Source organism: Rhinoderma darwinii, chromosome 7 (assembly GCF_050947455.1).
Source record: "Rhinoderma darwinii isolate aRhiDar2 chromosome 7, aRhiDar2.hap1, whole genome shotgun sequence".
NCBI lineage: Eukaryota > Metazoa > Chordata > Amphibia > Anura > Rhinodermatidae > Rhinoderma > Rhinoderma darwinii.
Window position 1 is genome coordinate 29057535 of NC_134693.1, and position 24069 is coordinate 29081603.

At 39.5% G+C, this 24069-nt stretch overlaps 1 protein-coding gene across 1 annotated transcript in view; it reads left to right on the forward strand.

Annotated features, from left to right (window-relative positions):
• PAPPA2 (pappalysin 2) overlaps positions 1 to 21751 on the forward strand; it is a 118565-nt gene extending 96814 nt beyond the window's left edge. The window contains exons 18-22 of the mRNA XM_075833075.1: positions 7115 to 7247; positions 8275 to 8384; positions 10516 to 10587; positions 18397 to 18495; positions 21227 to 21751. Coding sequence (XP_075689190.1) covers positions 7115 to 7247; positions 8275 to 8384; positions 10516 to 10587; positions 18397 to 18495; positions 21227 to 21376 — 564 coding nt within the window. The 3' untranslated portion in view covers positions 21377 to 21751. The remainder of the gene's footprint in view (positions 1 to 7114; positions 7248 to 8274; positions 8385 to 10515; positions 10588 to 18396; positions 18496 to 21226) is intronic.
• Positions 21752 to 24069: the final 2318 nt, after the last annotated feature.

Below are 24069 nucleotides of genomic sequence, written 5' to 3' on the forward strand. Positions count from 1 at the left end.
TACACCTCACTGCACCTCCTGCAAAGAGGAGGAGCTGGAATAAAGCAGCGGTCAAGCATGCACCCGCCGCTTCATTCAATGTCTTTCAGACTGACGGAAACAGTGCTGTACTCAGCTGTTTCCGTCATTCCTATAGAACTTGAATAGAGTGGCAGCACCATTTCATTTAATGTTCTCCAATTGCGCTCTAGCAGGGAGGAGGAACAGTGGGTTCGGGACCTTTGTTCTGGCAATTGGTGGGGTTTCAAGCGATGGGGCACCCAACAACTAGACAATTAAGATAGGTGATAATTATCGATCCTGGTACAACCCTTTAAATATTCATCTGTTGTCTATGTTACAGCTAGTCTAATCATTTTTGCATGTTGCCCATACTATCTCAATGCTTCTGCCTTCTTTACTCTCTACCTAAGAATCTTAGACATCATGCACGCGACCATTTCCATTTTGCGGACTGCAAAACAAGGATTCTAATGACTTCCGTGTGCTGTCTGTTTTTTTTTTGTAGACCCATACACTAGAATGGGTGAGACGGACCGCATGGAACTGCAAAAAAAAAAATGGATGTGTGCATGGCCCCATAGAAATAAATGGTTCAGTATACTATCCGCAAAAAAACGAATAGGACACCTCAGAAAACAACAGTCATGTTCATGAGCCCTTATACTGTAGATGATAGGTTCTTACCTTATTTTTCTCTAACCTTCTGCTACCAGACTAATTCCGTTTATTACAATATTGTATCTAAACTTGACATTACTGAGTGATCTACATTATGATGAGATCCTGGGTATTACACTAACATAATTAGATTTATGTTTACTACATTATCTCACAAGCTCTAGCTATAATAGTCTAGACTATTGTAAAGTGTCATAGTATAATGTCATAATCAAATAACCAATTCATTGAAGTGTTGGGTTAACAGTCCCGCTGGCTGACTCTTCAGGGGGTTTTACATTGGCCAATTATCGGGCAGACAATAGTTCATAGAACGCTCGTTCCCGATAATTGTCCTGTGTAAACAGGGCACCGATCAGCATATGAACGAGCAAACGCTTGTTCATCTGCTGATCGTATTGTTTTAAAAAAGTTAATTATTATCGTTGTCGGAAGCACATCTCCCTATGTAAACAGGGAGACGCACTGCCGACATGATAATAATGTATGGGGACCAGCGATCGGAGTAACGACCGCTCGTCCCAATCCATAGCTCTGTGTGACAGGAGCAAACGAGCGCCGATCAACAATGTCTCATTGAACAGCGCGCGCTGCACCGGCCAAAATCGGCCAGTGTAATAGGGCCTTTCGGGTACCTCTTGTGTATTCGCACTGCCCTGTTTTGTACTTGGTACAATCTTAGTATCTATACATTATGCTCTCTCCCACTTTGCACTTGTATTGAATGTATCCAGCATATCTAGTGAGATGTCATCTTAGTCATCCTACAGGAGCCTCCAGCCTTTTCGAGTATTGTCATATGGCAGGCAACACAACTCTATTAGACGTAGAGGCTGAATCAGTTATCTAGTCGCTCATCTAGTGTTACTTTGGAGTGTAGAGGGTAGACGTCCTCCTTTCCACGTGAGAGCACTTACAATATGGTGTAGGAGACCACTGCTCAGTTGCTGCCATACAAGAGCTCCCATAGGATTTCATATAATTGCAGATAATGGTCTGTTGGTATGTGGCGTAATTGATTCTATCTAATGTGCATCTCTGTCCCTTTTGTTTCTAGGGCTTACTTTGTGTCTTTCTTTCTGAAATTATATCAAATCATTTTGTCATGATTTAGATATTTTTTATATTTAAATATGAATATTATTCCGTTTTCCATAGACGTATACAGCACATACTATAAATACAAAGTTTACTGATGATAGTCCTGCTAAAGCATAGATAAAATGAGTGTCCTCATCATATATTGTCCTAGACAATCTGGAAATTATCGTGTTGCTAGATTACCGGATGTTAGTATTAATAACTACAATTAAGTTCCATGAGACTTACGGAAACAGCGTAGCTCAGCGAGTTACGCTGTTAACGTAACTCACGACCATATAACATTTTTCGTGGTCGGAATTTAACTCATTCAACCGCAACACACAAATTTATTAAGACTGGCATTTCATATGCCAGTCTTAGGGGGGAGTTTTATACGACAGTCTTAATATGAAGAGCACTGGCGTAAAATGTGCCTAATTTATTAACAGGCGCGTGCATCTTAATAAATACAGTGCATATGTGGCTGTCTATGCACTAAAAAGAGAACACTGCGCCGGGCACGAGCTGGCGTAGATTTGCACTGCAATTTAAGTCAGCAAGCTAGCGGGAAAAAGAAGCCTCCTGCGCGATCTTTGGGCAGTTTCCGCCCAAACCTCCCATTGAAGTCAACGAGAGGTGGAATCTTCCTGCCGACGGCAGGAATAGTTCCGCGGCGGATTTCGTGCAGGACCCGCAACGCAAAATTCACCATGTGAACTGACCCTAACAGATCATGTCCTTTATTTACCTATCATTGCTCATCATTTCAGTCCCTTTTCAAGCCTCTGGGTAGCCACAGGGTCACACAAAGATGGATGAATAAGGGATGACATTATTGTTTACTTGGCTAGCGATGCGCCGGTTCCTTCTGAGCCTACATTGATTAGAAAATAAGGGAGAACTCTTCTACATTGTGCTAGTAATGCTTACATGACTGCCTGCATGGGGGTTAACAATTCGATCCATTCATTTCCATGAAGCTATAATAATATGGTAAGAAATTGAATTTTAAATAGAAATATGGTGGCATAATAATGTATCCTGAGGCACAACTCTACGCAAGAGTATTATACGAATAACTGGAGATCTGCTTTAAGTACTCTATCATGTAAAGGTGTCCTTCAGTATGCCGAGGGTTATGTATCTGTAGAATGTAAACTAAACATAACCATAAAATCAGCTGAGCCCACTGTTGTCTCTGCACAAATAGACAGCGCTAATACAAGAAATTATAATGGGACCAATTAAACACAGGACACAACTGAACTGATTTAATCTCTCCGCCTGTGTTTCCCTCTGGCAGCATATTGATTCCTGGCTACGTGTTTGGAATCCAGTAGGGATGCATTTAAACTGTGTTTTATTTCATGTATTTATATCTCTATTGTGAGGTGGAAGAAAATAACGCTGTGCTGGGTAAGCCATTAGATCATCCCATCTGCGTGAGTAAAATCCATCGAATATTGATGAGTGACAGATCGTGGAGGAGTCATGTGGACTTTACACGTCTCTATGTGCAGGAAGTGATACTGCTTCCTGTTGTGAAAGTATTTTTAATAAAACTTTCGATCTGCCAGGGAGCGTGATTCCCTTGTATGTCTTACCATGGCGTATTGATATTTGGCAGCTGCACTGTGGATTACATTGAATTCCGCTGCTAGAGTCAATCATCTTACTAAACGCTCTGCTCCACCAGTTCTTGTAAGACACATAGGTGATTACCACCCTCAGTGCATACCCTTAAGTTTGAGGATCTTTTTATGTAATGTAGGACTTACACTTTGTTTACTTACAATTATAATGAAGCCATGACAGCTATGCCGGATCCGTTCTGCAAAAAGTATACGGACTGATCCGGACCGACTCCATAGCTGCAAACTACACTATTTTTGCCTGGTAGACTTGCAAAAACACGGGTGTGAAAAGAGTCTTAGAGGGGAGTGATACAATAAAGGAGTTATCCTATGAGGATACGTCCTATTAGGGCATAGGGATTTTAACGGGGTGTTCTCGCATTACATGGTACACCCGGTGCATCCTTGCATTACATGGATGACCATTCATTTCAATGGCTGGCATGTAATGCTAAATTTCCCCAGTAGCGGCCACTGCTGGGTATATGTGTGGCTGACAGCAGCCTTCCCCGACGATAATGATCACTGACGATTATCTTCATGAGACAACCCCTTTAGGTTCACAGATGCCAAATCATGTATCCATAGCTAGGAATGGGTGCATATGGGTGAATATATAGTTCTTATATTAAAATGAATGGAATCTTTAAGAGGAGGCGTTTACATGGCTAGCGCTTGGGTGTCTCAGTTATGTAGAAAGAGCATCTTGAGACCACAAACTGCTGTTCAAATGAAATGCAGCAGACTTAGAGCATGTTCAGACATGGCGGGTTTGCTGCGGTGTTCACCTGCGGAGAGGCTGCAATGAAAATCCACAGCAGACTTTTTTTTTCTCATTGGTTTCTATAGCTTTTTAGTTAACTTAGCGCAGATGCTGCAGAAAACAGCAGTGCGGAAACTTGCTTGCGGTGCAGAATTTACATTCCACAGCATGCACGTTCTGTTACGGAGAAGCAGCGGATTTTCACTGCAGATTTCAGCCTATGCAATGCAAAGGTTGAAATCTGCGCCAAGCCTGCTGCAAAATCGGCCACGTCAGGACGAACCTTAGAATATGCAAATTTAGCATCAGAACTGTTACGTAATTGCCGTTAATTTTCAGCAAAAACGTAAGCGTAAACTTAGGCAGATACAAAATGTGCCAAATTTATCACAGTGGTGCATGCTGCATGATCATTTTGGTGCATCTTACATTAACTGTTAGACACTTTTCACTTCCTTATACCACATTTGATTTGGCTTATTATCCGCTCTAATTTTGTGTTAGCTATTTAGTGCATTTGTGGCGCATATTGGCACACATCAGCCATACCCCTTTCTGGCAATCTACGTGACTTTCCCACTAAGCTGTGCCCTTTTTACCGAACACTTTTAAAAAGTAACTAGCGAGGAGCAAGCATCGAAACTGCCAAACTGCGCTAATTTGTGTCAAAATGTGGCAAATTTTTTGACACTTTCTAGACCCAGACACAGTAGTAAATCCGCTCCAATGTATCAGTTTTGCAGTGTTGCATTTCCTACCTGCCGATGTACGTGCATCCCCCATATATGAACTACAGACAATCTCGTATAATCAATGTTATTGGTTAAATACAATTATAATGTGCAGATTTTAATCCTATATTGGTGAGTATGTAAGAATTTGAAGGTGGTCATATTCAAACAAAAAAAAAACAAAAGAAAAACGTCCAATTTAGGTATATTTTTCTGGAAGAACGCTAATACACTTCCTAAATGAGTATGACCTGCTAATTGGAAGCTAATTTTTCCGAAGATTGCGTTTGATCTTCTCATGACAGGAAACCAGTAGGTGGTTTCTGCAAGTGTAAAAGCTTCAGATCACACTTCGTTCAATGAGCCATTAAAAACCTTCAATGTGGCAGTTTTAATCATATGATCTAAATGATTAATAAACATTATTGATATAAAATGGTTCTAATGGAAATATAAACAGACATATTGGTCTAGTAATGAAGGTCAGCAGGAGACTGGTGTATGCAGCAGGGCACAGAGATCTGCATCTCTCCGCTGTCTGACTGTCACATCTAGTGATGGCGCGTCTTTGACGTGGACCACTTAATAACAGCGGGAGGGAGGTGTTCAAAAGGATATGATTTTAATATAACAGTTTTAGCACTCAAGTGTCACCACTGCTTGACATATCTGAACCGTGGGATAATTTGGTGCTGTTTTATCATCCTGTCAACTAAAGGAAGTGGAGAGTTATATGAAATGATATTGATGTTTATACAGTTCAAATTCTACTTTTTTTGCTTCATAAATGATATTACTGAGCAGACAACGTGGCAGAAATGTGGTTTACTTCCAGATGTAATATTACATCTTTTTTAAGAAGTATTAGGCAAATGTATCTAAAGTTTGATATAGATATAGAATGAAGATGGAATTAACAAACAAATAATACTGCCACACAGTGCCCAAATAATATCAAAATCCAGTACCCGGTATAGAAAAAAAAGCACAGCTTATATCGCCATACAGTGCTGAAGTAAAACAGTGCCCAGATAAATAGTGGATCTGGTGCCTATAAAAATAGTGCCTGATAGTGCCATATAGTAACCAGATAAATAGTGCATCCATGATAAAGCACACATCACACATTCAGATATTTTATTAAGTATGTCTTTTACATGTTTCAAACTGTTTTAGACTTATTAGGGTATGTTCACACGGCCTATTTTCAGCCATTTTTCGGGACGTAAAATGCCCGAGAAATGGCTGAAAAAACGGAAGCAGAATGCCTACAAACATCCGCCCATTGATTTCAATGGGAAATACAGCGTTCTGTTCCAACGGGGCGTTATTTAATGCATCATTTTCAAAGAACAGCGCGTAAAAAAAAATACGTAAAAAGAAGTGCATGTCACTTCTTGAGACGGTTTTGGAGCCGTTTTTCATTGCCTCAATAGAAAAACAGCTCCAAAAACGCCACAAAAAAGCAAGTTGCTTAAAAAATGGCTGAAAATCAGAGGCTGTTTTCGCTTGAAAACAGCTCCGTATTTTCAGCCATTTTTTGTTAAGCGTGTGAACATAGCCTTAGTATTTCCACGAAAAAAAGTATTCACTTATAGATACATGAGCTTTCATCTTGGCTCTGGGTGTAGCCTACAATTTGCATTCCTGGAAGACTCTGTTACAGAATGATAGCAATGAGAGATTCAGATGCAACTCCAGAAAGACATTCTATAGAAACGGGATGACTTTGATTGTATGGTGCAATTATACAGGAACAATGTGAAAGTATGGGTATACCAGGCAATGTATCCCGAATCTATTAAGAAACTGTAAGCTCATTAGCCGAGCACACTCCTTTATAACTATGTATGTTTCTTAACTGCATGTGTCTTGCCAATCACGGCTAAAGGGAACCACTGGTTACCACGGTAAATCACTTTGAAGTCCAAACTTTTTTCCTTGCTACAACAACTTTTTCTAATGCATGCTTTACCTTCCTCCCTTTAACAGGGAGTCAAATCTCACAGAGGGATGAGACATTAACCCTAAACCAGGCCATATATAGTGTTCCGAATCGGACTAAATTTGAGCACCCTCTCATATTTGGGGTGTCAGGTTTTATTAGATTTAGATATTCGTGCTGGATGTACCACTGTATATATCTTGGATGCCTTTGTGTTGTTTGTTATTTTGCAGTGCAACAGCTTTGATAAATGTCCTAAACTATATATGTTATTCAGGTATCTACAGTATGCAGCAAAGATGGCACCTGGACAGAAAAACTGAGCCTCTGCAAGGATCTAACAGGGACATGTCCTCCACCTCCAGAAGTCAATGGTATCCACTACATATGTGACCATGGACATGCAATTGGTAAGGTCAGAGGCGTAAAAAGGATTTTCCCAAGGAGAGGGGGTTTAAAAATATTTATTATGAATCTTTGGCCGGACTCGAAGTGTTGTGCAAACTGCACTACCCCCTCATCCCCTACTACAGGAGGCCGTGCAGAGGACGTGGCTGCCGGTGATTGAGGAGAAAGGTTCCCAGTATCTTCTTTTGTGGAAGAGTAGGGATCCGTTCTCCCCAAATACCGGCAGCCACGTCCTCTGCTCAGCCCTCCTGCCCTCCCTGTCCTAGTGCCACCGTGCTGGGCTGGAACACTTAATAACAGTAGTAGTTAGCAAGTGTTCTCTCCCAGCACCAAGACTGGCAGAGCAGACTATGTACAGTGCAGAAGACTCAGATCAGCAGAGGACGTGAATGCCGGTGCTCAGAGAGAAAAGCTCAGCAGAATCTTCTGTAGTGTACAAAGCCTATAAATAATACAGTCATACACTTACCATGTAATACCACCAAACAAGGGCAAGATAATGCCTCAACAGCATGACCACACGTTACCACCGCATAGTGATTGGGTAATACCACCATACTGTTACTGAAAAAAAAACACTATACAAAGACCAATATAACCACCATACAGTGACCATATAGAGGTAGTTACCAATTCTACAAAGGCACTTTGCAGAGGACGCGGATTCAGTTGAAAGGGACACTAAGAGGGTAGTTTTAACTGTGTAATCCCCTTGCGTACCCCCCTGGGTGAGGTGATCTTTAGATGTTCACACTATACAGGGAGGACATTCACAGTTTCTCTGCACAAGCCTTATTAGTATATTATTCTTAGAAAGTTGACTCATGTTTAGTATCACGCTCTTATATCTTTCTTGTAACATGGTAAATGTGCGTCAGAGTCACTTCTGTTGCCAGAGCTCAAATCAAAGAATAACACGCCTTTGCAAATATGAATCACTGTTTTCTTCTTCCCTGTCCTTTTTTTATTATCAGTTTTGATTTAATAGCCCAAAAAAATTGAAAATATTTTGGTATCATTTTTCTACAGGGGCTAACTGCACAGCCTATTGTAACTACCCACCAAATGACCCAGTAATTCTACCCAAGAACATGACAGCAGATTCTGTAGAACACTGGATGAATCCTAACAAGGTTCAGGTATGATGTGGACGCCTGCCAAGATAATCTATGAAATCTCAAATTTGATTTTCCCACTGACACTTTTTAAGATTCCTTATAGTAAGAATTTAACTAGCCTTAATTCTGGGGCATAGCTATAGTAAGGCAGAGATAGAAGTAAGACCCAGGCCCTAGTGCCTAAAGGGGGCCCAAAAGCCCCTCTGCCATGTGGAGACACAAGCAATAAAATGGCACATGGTAGGAGGTGGGCCCTGTTACAGATCTTGCACTGGGGTCCAGGAGCTTCAATTAATACTATATGTCATGAATACTAATTATAAGCATTAAAGAGAATCTGGCATGGGGCATCTATTGAATGTTTTACTTATCCCCTTAATGACCGCCCATTCGCCTTTTTACGGTGGTCATTAGAGGCACTTATGCCACAGCGCAGCCTTTACATGGCGATGTGTCATAAGCCCAGCACGGGTGCCCCGTGCTAGTTAGAGTGGGTGTCTGGCTATCTAAAGACAGCCAGGCTCCTGCTCTCTGGCCCGGGATCAGAGTTACTGATTCTGGCTTTATAACCCCTTAGATGCCACGGTCAATAGCTGCCTCTGTCACCCCATCAGTACTCCCAGTCCATCAGTACTCCCATGATGTGATCGTGGCGCACCAATGGTTTTCATTGTAGCCGGGGTGCTATTAAAGGCCTCTAGGTCTGCCCCCAGTGTACGCCAGGGCCCTATAGAATGCCTGTCAGTTTTACACAGAAGTATTGCAGTGTAAAATAAAGTGATCAAGAATCGCATAGGCAAGGTCCTATAGTGGGACATAAAAAAAGAAAAATTTGATTAATAAAGTTAATAATAAATAAAAAAAATTATAAGTAAAAAACGCCTTTTCCCCTTACTTTATGCTTTGTTATGAAAAAAAGTAAAAAAAAACTACACATACTTGGTATTGCTGCATCTGTAACTACCTGAACAATAAATCCGTTACATTATTTAACCCGCACTGTGAGCAACATAAACAAAATAAAAAACAATGACAGAACTCCTGTTTTATGTACATCCTGCCTTTGAAAAAATACAATAAAAAGCGATAAAAAGTCGTCTGTAAGCCAAAATGGTACCAACAAAAACTATAAGTCGTCCTGCAAAAAATAAGACCGGTTCAGCTACATCGGTGGAAAAATAGAACAAAAAGTTATGGTTCTTAGTATATTGCGACACAAAAACAAATACTTTTAAAAATAAGTGTTTTTATTGTGAAAGTACTAAAGCATAAATAACTATATAAATTTACTATCGCCATAATCGTAGCGACCCGCAGAATAAATTTTTTGTTATTTATACCACACGATAAATGGTGTAAATTTAAGACACAAACAAGTTAATAAAAGTTCATCAATAAATTATATGTACCCCAAAATGGTGTCATTAAACAATACAAATTGTCCCACAAAAAATAAGGACTCACACGGCTATATGTATGGAAAAATAAAGTAATGGCTTTTGAAATGCGAGGATCAAAAAAATGAAAAACTGCGTTCCGTCATTAAGACTTAAAATAGACTGGAAACTAAAGGGTTAAACAGTGCATTCAAAACTTAAAGAGGAAGAGGGTCGGAGTTGTCACTGTATGAACCTGCTCGTACAATCAACCAAGAGGGATTTTCTGATTGGTGCAGTTTCACCTATAGACAAAGGCAAAACCTGAAGATTTTGGGCACCAATGAAAAAATATTAAATAGGGTCCCACCTACCATGTTCCATATATAATACTGGTGTCTTCTTATGAGCTAGAGGGTCCTTTGGGTCTCCTCAAGCACCAGGTCCTGGGTGTGACTATCTCTGCAATCCCTATAGATTTGCCCCTGCCTATAGGCATTGTTCTTAGGTAGGACATCTAAGGGAGGGCCTAAATAAAAAAAGGACTATCCCTTAGAAGATCCCCTTTAAGTAACTGTCCAGTTTACCTCAGCTAGAACTTGCCATTAGGTGATCTCTACGTTTTAAACGTATACTATGATTGTGGTTATATGGCATATTCATGGTTAAAAACTAGTATGTCTATCTCAAAACACCATTTTTTTAACAAAAAGATTGTAGAGTGTAAGTGGAGATCTGATTCTAAACTTATAACTATTTTTCCTTTTTATTGTCAGGATATTATGTGCACAGGAATTCTTCGGTGGTACCCAGAGCCTTCTACTTTGCACTGTATCCCATCCTGTGAGGTAAGTCTGCTATATTTCAACCACCATTGTATAAATATCAATGTACTCTGTAATTCTGAAGGATATAATCATAATCTTGAAATATATATTAACCTTCACATAACATGAGGTTTTTATACTTTTTTTTAACCAAGTCAAATTTCCCCTTTTTAATGCTATAGCGTAGATCAGATCATCGCTACTTTAGCTAGAACTGGAATTAGTAATAGAATTACTGGTAGAGGTTGTGGCAACTCTCACGATCTTACCTGAGGACAGGGAGTGGATCTACTATCCATCAGACTAGCTATCGGATTTAACTAGGGCTAAACTGGAGGGATTTAGCATTTTTTACTTTAAAATGCCCCTCACGAGGATTTGGACTTTGCACAGGGAACCCCAACTGGTTGTGTTCTCGGAGTAGTCTCTAATAGCAACTACTGATGGCTCACAGATGATGTACAGACGTGAGGTACAAAATCTCAGAACTGGCAGAGTTCAATCAGTACGGGTACATAATTACCCGTCAGTGCGTCAATAAAAAGACAATTCAAATATAGCAAACAATAATCACAAGGTGGAGGTGGAAAACTCAGATTTAAATAGGCAGACATGCTCAACCATTGGCTTAGCAGAAACTATTTGCTACACGCTGGTCATTTAGGAGAACGGGTGAAGCGAGCACCCATCCCTATAACAGCCAGTACATGGCCATCGCAGTGGTGGCCGAGAGCAAAGAGAGGGACATTAGTCACGTGGCAAGGTAAGCGGCTGGAGTCCCGTTCCAATATCACTTGCAATACTGGAAACTAACAATGAGTACTGGTATGTGAGAGCCCTTTACAAATATAGCGGACCACTATTTGGTCAGTTCAGACATTTATCCTGTCATTCAACTCTCGGTATAAGAACCAGCTGTTATGACCATCTATAATGTATATGTAATTGCTAATTTAGTATATTCCAAATTGTGTTTTGATTTTTATTGATGTCTTTACTGAAGACATACTATATTGACAATGACTATACCAAATTAGAAAGCTTCATTCAGGACCAAGGCTAATGAAGAATAAACAAAATAACAGATTTAGCAGCCTAGAAAATATTGGGACTTTTATGAATAATAAAATATTATGCTTCCCAAGCCAAGAATCGGAATAAAAGCCACATATATTGCTTTTTAATGTAGATTTCCTCAAAGGTAGTATGGCCATGCCTGAAGTACTCTGGTTAGGTCAAGGTGAGGTTGTCCTCCACTGCTACAGTGACTTCAATCCTTCTGGACACTGGCACTATGAATAGATCATGGGCATTTAGGTGCAATCTTCTAATATAATATGTGGACAGCTTTGTAGTGAGCAAAGGTTGTGTTTGGGGTAAATGATGTTGACTTAAGGTGGGAAAGCTTAAAGGAAAACGTAATGGATATTCTGTAAGGAGTCCAGGGATATGCTTTATTCTATTCTATTACTATTCATATATTCCATTGCTGATAGTAATGGTAGTTTGTAATCAACTACATTTATCACAACTGTATGACAAGTACACTTCAAGGAGCTTCAAGCTACCTTCACCATTAAAGGGAATCATCAGAAACTAACATATTATTTAAGTCAGGTTTTTTACGAAATATATATTTTTAAAATATATTTAGTAGTATTTTTTCTATTGTATATAAAAAACATTGCAGTTTTTATACTGGTCATTGGAGCACACACAATAGGCATAAATGTCCTATTTCCTGCAGCCTACGTTTCAATTTTGCTGTGTAGACAGGGATAGGGTCAGCAGAGTCATCTCATTGTCATTACAGAATGTTGGTTTAATGAAAGATTGCTGTTCTATTTTAATGCTGGTGGCCTAGAAAAAGGTAATAAGGTATATATACGTAAGAAAACAAAACAGGGAATCTGTTGCAAAATTCACATTTTACATGTGGATTTTGCTGCGGATTTGCCACGGATTACACCCTATATATTGCAAAGTGTGAAATGTGCAATTAAACATTTTTTTAAATTCCATCCACATGTATTTTACTGTAAATTGCTGCAGATTGTGTTGTGGAATCATTCACTGCAAATCTGCAGCAATTCCACAGGGTGTTAATTCACCGTAAGCTTCTGTATGCAGCTCCCCTGTTACTCTCTGGTCTTTCGGGAAGGGCGGCATCATGTAATCTCTTCCTGGAAACTATATTGGTCTATTAAAGGGTAACTAAACTTTCAGAAAACTTCTGACATGTCATAGTGACATATATGGATGTTCAGATAGCACCAGCACTGGGGGGAGGGGGTGCACGGATAACCCGAATCTGTATATGAAAAAAGTATCCGGCACACAAATTGGAGTAAAACTAATATTTTTAGTTTTATTATTAATCTTAGATGCCAGTGGCAGAGTGCAACGTTTCGGTCTAAACGACCTTCTTCAGGCTCTGTGCCGTGCTGGGGATGGGAAAACGTGTGCTTTGCTTTTTAGAAGTGGCTGGCCGCATGTGTTTGCATGTGTCATGTCATAGTGACATGTCGGAAGTTTTGATCAGTGGGGGTGCGAGCACTGAGACCCCCACGGATTGCTAAATCGAATATGTAGCATCGCTCGGGTGAGCGCTGAGCTGATTAGTTTCTGATCGGCTACTTTCGGAAAGCCGATGTAACAGTGTATGGGCCCATAGACTTTCTATTGAGTCCGTACATCGATACATCAGGCGTTCAGAAACCAAGCAGCTCAGTACTCACCCGAGCGCTTCTGCAACTTTGTTTTAGCGATCGGTGGGGTCTCAGTGCTCAAACCCCCACCGATAAAAACTTCTGACATGTCACTATGACATGTCAGAAGTTTTCTGAAAGTTTAGTTACCCTTTAAAGCTTTACTGACCATCACCTCCCATTCACTGCAGCTACCATAAAGCAGCTGCCAGTGAGATATTCTTTTAAAATAAATAGCTCTTATACAGACTTATCTCTAATTACTTCAACTAAAATTAAACACATGAGACGTTCCCATTAACTAAGTAACTAGAGGAAGTGCCACTATTGGAAATTTCAATACTACTTTTTAGAAATACTACTTCCTCCCATACAACACACACAGATTGGAATTATCTTAATCTCAGCCAACAATTATCCACTGTACTATAGGCTGCCAGTATAAGAGAAAATTACTTATTTTTTTCGAAAAATCATCTGTAGTTTTCCCTCGAACAATCTTCTCTAAGCCGACACATGCTCTGTCTGCTTTATTAGCATTAAATTTCTTTTTAATATTTTCATGTAGGATTTATGTTTTGTTAATTCGGGCAAAATGAGATCACCACAAAGTCTTTTGTTTTTGTGCTCTTGAAGCTGCTGAACTCGAAAAATCCTCTGCGCTGACAAAGATGAGACTTTCTGGCAGTAATACAGCTTTGAAAGTACGAAGCCATATGTCAGCTCAACTGACGGGTTTATAAGCACATGTTCTGGGATTTACTAAGTGTCAATGACTTGCGTGGCAATTTATTTCCAAATCAGGGTGTGATATCTCTCATTAGTGCCTGGTGAATCTGCTCCGTGGAGAGTGATTTACTTCTGCAAGGAGATCGAATGATCTTTGAAAAGGAAATTAAACACAACCATCTTTTTTAAGTAAAATCTTGCAACATTTTCAAAGAATATAAATTCCTGTGAAATAGAGCACATTAGGTGAAATTTTGGTTGGGGGATCATTTGATTTTGACTAGTGCCATATATAATGTTTTATGTTCATTGTTTTGCAAGAGTATGGGACATATTAAAATATTTTAAATCATAATTAGGGAACTTTATGTCTGGCTCATCTGTAACTTAGTTCTTTTTTAAATGTCAGTTAGTAATCATGTTGGACCGAGGTTGTCAAGTGGAATATAAGCTGCAGACACCTGTCTAGGTCATATTGTTATTGATGGTGCCTGATCAAACGGCCAACGATGCAAATAGCAAATTCACTCACATAAGTTATATGGAGGTTCATACAGAAAGGGAGATGGTCAGCTAGACAGGGGTAGGATTAAGACGATTGACTGAGAGCGCCAATGTCATGAGTAACCTGCTGGACTAAGGGATTGAATGGAGTTAGTAACCAAACAACAATGATAACTATATGAGAAGCTGATGAGATCTGTATAACATGGGCTACCTTATTATTCCCTAAAACCAATGCAAAACAACAAGCTTTCTCAAGTGTTTCCATAGCTTCTATGGGCTAAAATGTAGAGAGACACGTACATGCATGGCCACCTCTCTATTTAGTTTCTGCTTGAATGTACTCACTGCCAACCTCCTCAACGTGAATAAAACGTGAGCCAGGCGACTCCCATTCTCCCAATCGGTGGAGGACCAAAAGTGGGACCTTCCCCTGTTAGACATTTATATTATATCCTATGGGTATGCCATAGAGGTCTAAGGTGGCAAAATGCCTTTTAATGAGATCCAGATATGGGGCTGTTCTAAATTTGGCTAGTCCATAACTCGAGTGGGAGAGCAAGATCAGATGTTTTAAATATGAAATACAGAAAGGGAAGATCAGACCTGCTGCCCGTGGAGAATTTCTTGGAAAAAGACAGTATATTGAAGAAATGCTAGTTATGTAGCTTACTACATATTTGTGCACAATATAACTCGAATGTGGAGCAACACTTTAAAGGGGTTTAGCAATTCATTTTTATATACAGTATATTATTGGGAAATTCTCAGTTTACACAAGGGATTGTCTGTACAGGATCCTCATCTCTTGACCAGAGTGGACAACAGTTACAAAGCACATCTCACTCTGGAGGACCTGTCCTGCTCTGCATTACAGAAATTACCTATTGAAGGAATAGACACTATGTAATGCTTCAATCTCCCTGTGGTGGCACTGCAGGAAAATTTAGCACTTACTGCCCTGTTTCCCCACAGAGTACAGCTGATTGATGGAGGTCCCAGCAGGGGGGGACACTTGAGATCTGCTTATTATCAAGGGACCCTTCTAACAGGTAGGGATAGTCTAAAGCGGGCAAACCGTTTAGAGGAGGTTTTCTCATTTTAGGAATTTATTGCATATTCACAGAATATCTCATAGGTGAAGTTTCCGTTAACTGAGGTGGTCACATCCCGGAGGCAACTGAATGGAGACATGGCTGAACATGTTTGCGACTCTCTCAGTTTATGTTTATGGATGTTATGGAAAAAAATAGCAAGATTGCAGGGGACCCATCAACACCAATTTTCTAAGAATCGATAAGTTTGCAAATTCTGCCAATACGTGAGGATCCTAGAGTTGGGAACCTCACCTAGCAGACATTCTTGGCGTATCCTGTGGAAATGCCATAAATGTCTAAGGTTGGAAACCCCCTTTAAAGTGGGTCTCCAATTATATTTGGTATAATAAGAAACCATCATTTCCAGAATGTGTTTTTTACACTACATGTAGACTTGAGTACTTTCTTATATCAAACTACAGAGACTTTTAAATGTTCACTTGGAATATTTTATGCGTAAGTAATTTTCCTTTAGTACTGCACTAATCTCAGTAAAGAAATTTAATTGTAGAACTGGTGATAAAAGAATTTTTGTTTGGAAACTGCTTGTGTTCTTGCTGGTACAACCATATTTTTTTTGCATCTGTAGCCTGAAGCAGAATCAACTTGTTCCATTGCAAATGATCTTGCGTGAGCTGCACACAAATGTGATTTATTAACTTCATTAATGCATTTTCTATTCAGATCAGTTCCTACTAGTTTAACATCTTTAATTTCTGAATCTTTTGTATGTTCAACAACATTTTTCAGTATTGTACATTTATAGATATATATTGTATCTGCTGTTCAATAAATATCCAAACTATATGGCCGTGTTAATAGTTTATGAAGCTTTTATCAGCATTATTATTTTATTACAGAATACGTATGCTTTTCAAAGTACTTTGGCTGAAATATTAGGAAATTACATTATATGTAGTCAAATAAATAATTATTAGTTGAATCACGCATGCTGCAAGCAAGAATGACCCGAACAAATGCCAGAAAAAGAATTCTAATCGTTTCTATGCAGCCAGTAAACTGACTATAGACTGTGTTTCAAGCGTCTATAGACCCAATCTCATTGGCAGATTATAGCCACTCTAAGAAGAGGTATATAGTTTGCTTGATGTGCGCTGAAGGCTTTCTTGCTCTATGTAAGGGCCGGTTCACATCAGCGTTCACTTTCCGTTCAGGGGTTCCGTCGGAGGTTTCCATCGTGGAACCCTGCAACGGAAACTCAAACGGAAACCACAGCTTCTGTTTACATCACCATTGATATCAATGGTGACAGAAACATTGCTAATGGTTTCCGTTTGTCACCGTTCTGGCAGGTTTAAGTTTTTTCGACGGAATCAATAGCGCAGTATACAATATACATTTTATTAAAAGATAGATTAAAAAACAGAATTAGATAAGGATATAGTAACAACTCTAAACCGGTATACACTCGAGTTGTACAGGAGGCCTCTGAGGAAAACTTTAGTGAAACACGTGTTGAGGTGGCCGGTCACAATCCGTACACATTCCCTTGGTAAGCCACCATCTTACTTTCTTTCACTTTTAAGCTACCACTGTCTAAAAAAACTTTGTTGTACTCACCCATTAAATAGCGGAAATAGTGATTTTTACATAAATCTAAACCTAGCCGTTGTCACTGTGTATATATTACGATATTTTGCTATTTTTGGTCATTGACTGGGTATTTTCTCATGCCTATACTACAGCTCATTCATTTGTTGGCGCACAATAGTTCTCTCACTTGTGATTTTTCTTACCTAGGTATGTATAGACATCCACATGTCTGTAGGTGGACATAAATATATATAGTTCATTTGGGGGCTACCAATATGTATTTCCCATTTTTCTGGGTCAGCATCAGTATTTTTGCATCATCACCTTCTTTCATTCTTTCATGTTATACATACATCAAGATGACTGATTCATAGAGATTTTACAGTATTGACGTTGTACAACTAGAGTGTATACAGGTTTAGAGTTGTTACTATATCCTTATGTAATTCTGTTTTTTAATCTATCTAATAAAATTTATATTTTAAATGAATAAAAACTTGTTTTTCATGCATTTGAGGGCTATATGACTTCTATTTTTCCAGTAGGTATACATATATATATATATATATATATATATATATATATACATGAAGTTGTTTGGAACCACTCTCTAATAATTTTGGACCATTGTCTAAGTAATTAAAAATAGCATTTTACAGATTTTTCCTCTGAATATCTATACTTTAGACCACTTCCAAATAATTATAGTAATTTATATCAGACATACAGTACATCTTACAATTGGAGCTTTCTCTGCTAAAGTACTGTCTCTTTTTGGGACCCAGGACCCTGGTGAGGTCTCTGAATACATTATGTTGTCCAGCTAATGTTTTCGGCTGCAAAGTCTCCTGTTATCTCTATAAAAACAGATTGCGGTGCGCAGAGCATTGGGTCTTACCACATCCAGCTTTTTACCTTCCCTCTGACAAGCAATTTGGATTTTCCTATTGTTTGTACACTATGTAAATGTCTGTGTTCAGTTTTGAATTCTTTTCTTTTCTACAAGATGACATAACAGATGATGAAGCTCTTATTCTGCTTACAGTGTCTCACATTTATCCCCCTACACATCAGGAATGTATCTAATAGACAAAGCATTTCATCTTAACAATTTTCTGCGAGTAATGGAAAAAAAATATTCTTCCCTCTATACCCTGAGAGTCAAAGCTGTAAAGGTTACGTACTTTCTATTGATTTCCTTGGTGTATTGTGGTGACTGACTCTGTGTTCCTGTGTAGCCCTTTCAAGCAGATGGCTGGTGTGACACAATTAATAACCGAGCGTATTGTCAGTATGACGGAGGGGACTGCTGCGCCTCTACTTTGTCCTCACACAAGGTAAGGAAACAATTCAACTAGCAGGTCATTTCCTATTCCACAATGTACCCTTTCTGTATGCACACAATTGTATCATTCTGGCACAATTGCCTTTCAGCTGGTAGAAAATGAAAATATTTTTTTCTGTTAGAGATATGTAGAATTGGGATTGCAGGCCATTTTTATGAGCAACAGTGATGTAGTTAATTCTGTATAGAGAAAAGCCGCCATTTTTTGGGTTGGGCCGGTATTCGTTCACTCGTCTATTATAATGCTAATAACGTTTCCAGTGTATAAATAAACCATCAGGATATTATTTTTGTACAATGGAATAACTGAAAAAGGTATTCAGTACTATCACATTGTGCAGTGGTTCTATGATATGCCATCCTAATGGTACAATGATGGAAATATGCAAGATGGAGCTATATCACCATACAAAGAAATGCTTTATTTTTGTAGCTAATACAGTTCCTATATGGCAGTGTTTCCCAATCAGTCACTCATGAGCCAAATGTGACTCTTAGCTTTCCTGGCTGTGGCTTCCAGGCTTTTGGCAAGTACAGGTACTATCGTGCCTCAATGGCTGTAGCAAATTTGTTAGGGTCCTTTTATACAGCCCGACATGGGCCGTGTAAACAAGTGCCGATCAACGAGACAGCTCGTTGCTCGGCGCTCATTTGCTCCTTTCACACGCAGCAATGATTGCTTATGTATAGGGATGAGCGATCGTTACTCTGATCGCTCGTTCCAATACATTTTCATAATGTTGGCAGCGCATCTCCCTGATTACACAGAGAGATGTGCTGCCAACATTGATGATTTTTAATTCTTATTAAAAGAACAGATTAGCCGAGCGTTTGCTCGTTCATCAGCTGATCGTTGCCCTGATTACACGGGACAATGATCGGGAATGAGCGTTCAAATGAACACTCGTTTGCTCAATCATAGGCACTTGGTAATAGGTAATAGGTCATAGGTAATAGGGCCTTAAGTTAGTAATAAAGTTCTTTCAAAGGGGTCAAGGATCTTCAGCCTATACTTCTACAAATAAGTTGACTTTACCAGGGAGCTGTCGTACTATAAATGTAATAGAGAAAGTTATCAAATGGTGGATATATTTAAAAAATGTCTGAATCCATCTAATGGAAGGTAAATTTCAAAGGCTATTGTTAAATGTAACAATTGAGGCCACCTCTTTTTCAAATGAAGCCACCCTTTAATCAACTGATTGGCCATGGGTTAGGCTTCTTTAACCCCCGTAGATCAGCTGTTATGGCCTGGGGAACCTCAGGCAGCCACTAATTTCCACTTTAATGGCCTCTACAGTAAATGTAGCAATACATATGCTCATTCAAATTAAGGTGAGTCTGATAGAGCGAGAGCCTCCTCACTGTTGACAATGAGAAGCTACAATGGCTTCTACATACAATGGCAGAAGTATTTGGTGATACTATCATACAGTACTTGTATCAGGGTTAATTTGGCCCACTAGAGTACCAGAGTATCCTTTGGTGAACTAAGCAGAAGACAACCCAATTTAGAGCTCACATTGGAGCCAATCACTTGCCACTAGGTTACATTTCTTATGGGTTGATTCACAACTAACCTATTAGACCTTATTGATCCGTCCTGTATGTGCAATAATAACAATAATGACTTGCACTGCAGTTAAAAGTAGACGTGCACATGTTCTGTATAGATGGAGGATGGCTCCTCACTCCTCAGAATCATTTTCTCTGGTGGGCCCAAGTTACCCAGGTCCACCACTGACCTCTATATATAAAGGCATCTTCATCATTATATTATATATAGTCCTACTTAGACTTAAAGGAACAGTGTCACCACAATTTTTTTTTTTAATATGTTAAAGATGTTAGTGCTTTATTAAAAACGTTTGGATTAATTAGTGTGTTTGTGTGTTACTTTTTTTTATTTTTACACTTTTTCTTCCCTATGGGGGCTGCCATTTTTTTTTCCATTTCTGTATGTGTCGATTAACGACACATACAGACATGGAATACGGCAGCTCCAGTCCCATAGGGACTGCGAACGGGGCCCGTTCCATCCACTATCATGTTCGCCGCTGTGTGGAAACGGCGCATGCGCCGCTCCCACACAGTTCAATTTGAAATGCGCGCCGTCCGGCGCCATTTTCCTGTGGACCGGAAGTCGCGGCCGGACAGTAATATTACTACTTCCGGTCGCGGCTTCCGGACTTGTGCACATGGAGCAACGGCAGCAGACGGAGCGGATGGACCGGAGTGAGCGGCGGCGACTGGAGCAGGTAAGGGATTTCTATGTATGTTCGTGTTTCAGTGTGTTTTACTACTGTATGTAAACCTACTACACTGTGTGTTAGCTCAAAAAATGGCGACACACAGTGTAGGAGGTGAGACCGTTCAAACCCCTCGTTTCTCCCGGCACTAGCCAGGATAAAGGAGGGGAGGATTCTGAGAGCTCACTAGAGCGAGGGATTTTTACCCAATTTTGCAGCATAAAGCAATGTGGTTGCTTTACCACATGCAATGCTGCAATTTTGGGAATGGCTCCATCTAGTGACCAGCAATGGAAAATATTATAAATTAGAATCCAATTGAATCCAATTTATAATATTTTCTGACTCGTGAAAAAAATAAATAAAATTAGAACAATGTTTAATCACCTACACACTAATTGTTTAACTAAAAAAACAAAAACATGTTTTGCTGGCAACACATTCCCTTTAATGTCCTACTGTTCCCTGCTGCAGGGCCAAGTCATTCCTTTTGGGGCCGAGTGCGAGAAGGATGAGTGTACATGTCGTGACCCAGAAGCTGTGGAGAACAGATCTCAAAGAACTAACTGGTCTGCGCTCCCTCCACCAGAAATTGGGGAGATATTGCATCCACCCCCGACTTGATGAACCTTTAGTAAAAAAAAATTCATGGTCAACAGTTGTGTCTTCATCAATGCCTCCTACCAACACAGAGGGATTGCGCTACTAAAACATTTCAAACAGATCCATACATCAAGATGACCGGATAGAACATGGAAGCGGAAATGGGAGTTTAGAGCATGTGTTCTCGTTATCCTTACCTCCATCTGTTATTTACTAAATGTAGACTGATATTCCAGAGCACTTTTATTCATTGCATTCCGTCATCTGCCCATTCAGTATAAACTAAGACGTAGTAATCAAAGGCAGATATCATACCATAAGTGTCTGAGTATTTTGTCCAATCATTTGCATGACCAAAGTATGTTGTGTATATTGGATTTCTATTGGATTAGCAATTGTCAGTATCTCTGCAGTCCAAGGTATTTTATAAGATTATAATATATGAATAAATACACAGATATTAATATAGATCTGTTTGTTATATATATATTTTTGTTGGTCTTTATTATCATTGCATGTTAAAGGAGCTTTGTACCTTTGTGGAGATTCTTGTGGTTGGTTCCTAGCAGCTGTGATCACATGCACTGTTAACAATTGTTAAAAGTAGATCATTAAAGCCTATTGATTAGTAGTCATAACAGTAATACCACAATGCAGGCTAATAGTATGACGCAACCATGAGATTATTGAGTGGAGATGACATTATTGTGCATTCTGAGAGGCAGATTATTAGTATTGCTCCAGGTATGGTCTTGAAATCTTATTTGTTTTCTTTTCAAAAGTCCTTTTTAACAATGGAATCATATAGTGGTATGTTATACACATCAAATATAACATACCTTTTACAAAGTACACAAATATTCCAAAAAGATCACAAGGAATTGGTGCCACCGGTAGAATACGTGTAACAAGTATGTGTCAACAAATGGACAACAGTACCCAGTGGATGCAATGGGATATCATTAGGTAACATTGTAAGAGCTTGAGGGTATGTTCACACGGCAGCGTCCATTACGGCTGAAATTACGGTGCTGTTTTAGCTCCGTAATTTCAGCCGTAAAGGCACGTGCAGGCGTCTTTCGCTGCGTCAATTACGGACGTAATTGGAGCTGTTTTTCCATGGAGTCAATGGAAAACGGCTCCATTTACGTCTGAAGAAGTGACAGGCAAAGTGAAAATTACCGTCGGCACACAACATCGCAAAGCCCATTCAAATGAATGGGCAGATGTTTGCCGACGCTTTTGGGCTGCATTTTCGGACGGAATTCGGGGCTAAAACGCCCGAATTACGTCTGTAAATAGTGTGTGTGAACCCAGCCTGAAAGTAAATATGAATACATCTGAAAGTAGAATCAAACCTTATGTAACTATATAAAGATGGGGAGGAAGATCCAACTTGGAATGGAATAAATATCTCTGGTAGTGAAGTGATATTAATCCAGAACCACTCACTAGTCACCTCTAGTGAAAATGCGGTTTCTATTGATGGCTGCTTTTTACAAGGATTGAGAACCAGTAATGTTTATCTTTTGTTCTATATAGTTGGCATCTTAAATGTTTTTGTAACTTGTGGATGCTTACCCTTTCCTATTTTACTAGTCTTAAGTTACATCATGTTGTTGTTTTTTTTCCAAAGTAGCATTAAAAAAATTCTGCTAGTTTCCAGTTAGCTCTCAGGTCGCAGAACCTGGAATCTCTCAGCACCTCCTTGCTCCTCTCAGTTCAATGTCTATATAGATAAAGTGGTATTACATGGCCCGACGTGGGCAGTGTGAACGAGCACCGAGCAAGTAGACAGCTCGTTGATCGGCGCTCGTTTGCTCCTTTCACAAGAAGCTAGTATGCGGGCAAGCGCTCGCTCCCATCGCTCATCGCCATATATTTCTATCATGTCGGCAGCACATAGGGAAATGTCTTTTCCGACAAAGATAATATTTTCGGTATTTAAAACGATACAATGAGCCGATGAACGAGCGTTTGCTCATGAATCGGCTGATCGCTCCCCTGTTTACATAGGACAATTATCGGGAATGAGCGTTCTGTCAACACTCATTTGCCCAATAATTGGCCGCTGTAAAAGGGCCTTTAGAGAAGATGTAGTGTTTACCACAAGCAACAAAAAATAATACACTATATTCTCTTCGCTGTCCTGCAACAAGCTGACTGATTCTATGCAACAAGCAGCAAGATCCTCAGTGCCATCTAGGATGTGAGTGGGGTATCATATATTGACAAAAGCCACCCACAACTTGAATGCTGTCATTCCGGAGATCAAATACTTTACTAGGCTGCAAGTAAGACCTGTACAGGTAGCATAGGAAATACTACAAGTGCCTTTCACTTCAGCTGTATTATTTGTTATACTGCCTATATAGTGGTCCATGCTACTCTTTTGTCATTTAGCCATGGCCAGCAGAGGCTACGGTCGTGGCTTATTAGACAGTAGGTAATCTCTGAATTGGCCCCATTTAAGTAAGTAAAACCTTAGGGAGATATAGAACTGTATGAGACTGGCTAAAAGTCAATTTTTCAGGGTTTTTTTGCCCGTAATTTGGCTTCATTAAATTCGTTTTGCAGCTTTTACTGCTTATATAGTCATTTTTTGTACTATAGTGATTTTTACTATTTTTTACTTGTGTTCTTTTAGCCTGATATTTATATTATCAAACAGAGTTGCTTATTTTTTGCTCTTGAAGACGAAACAACTACATCTG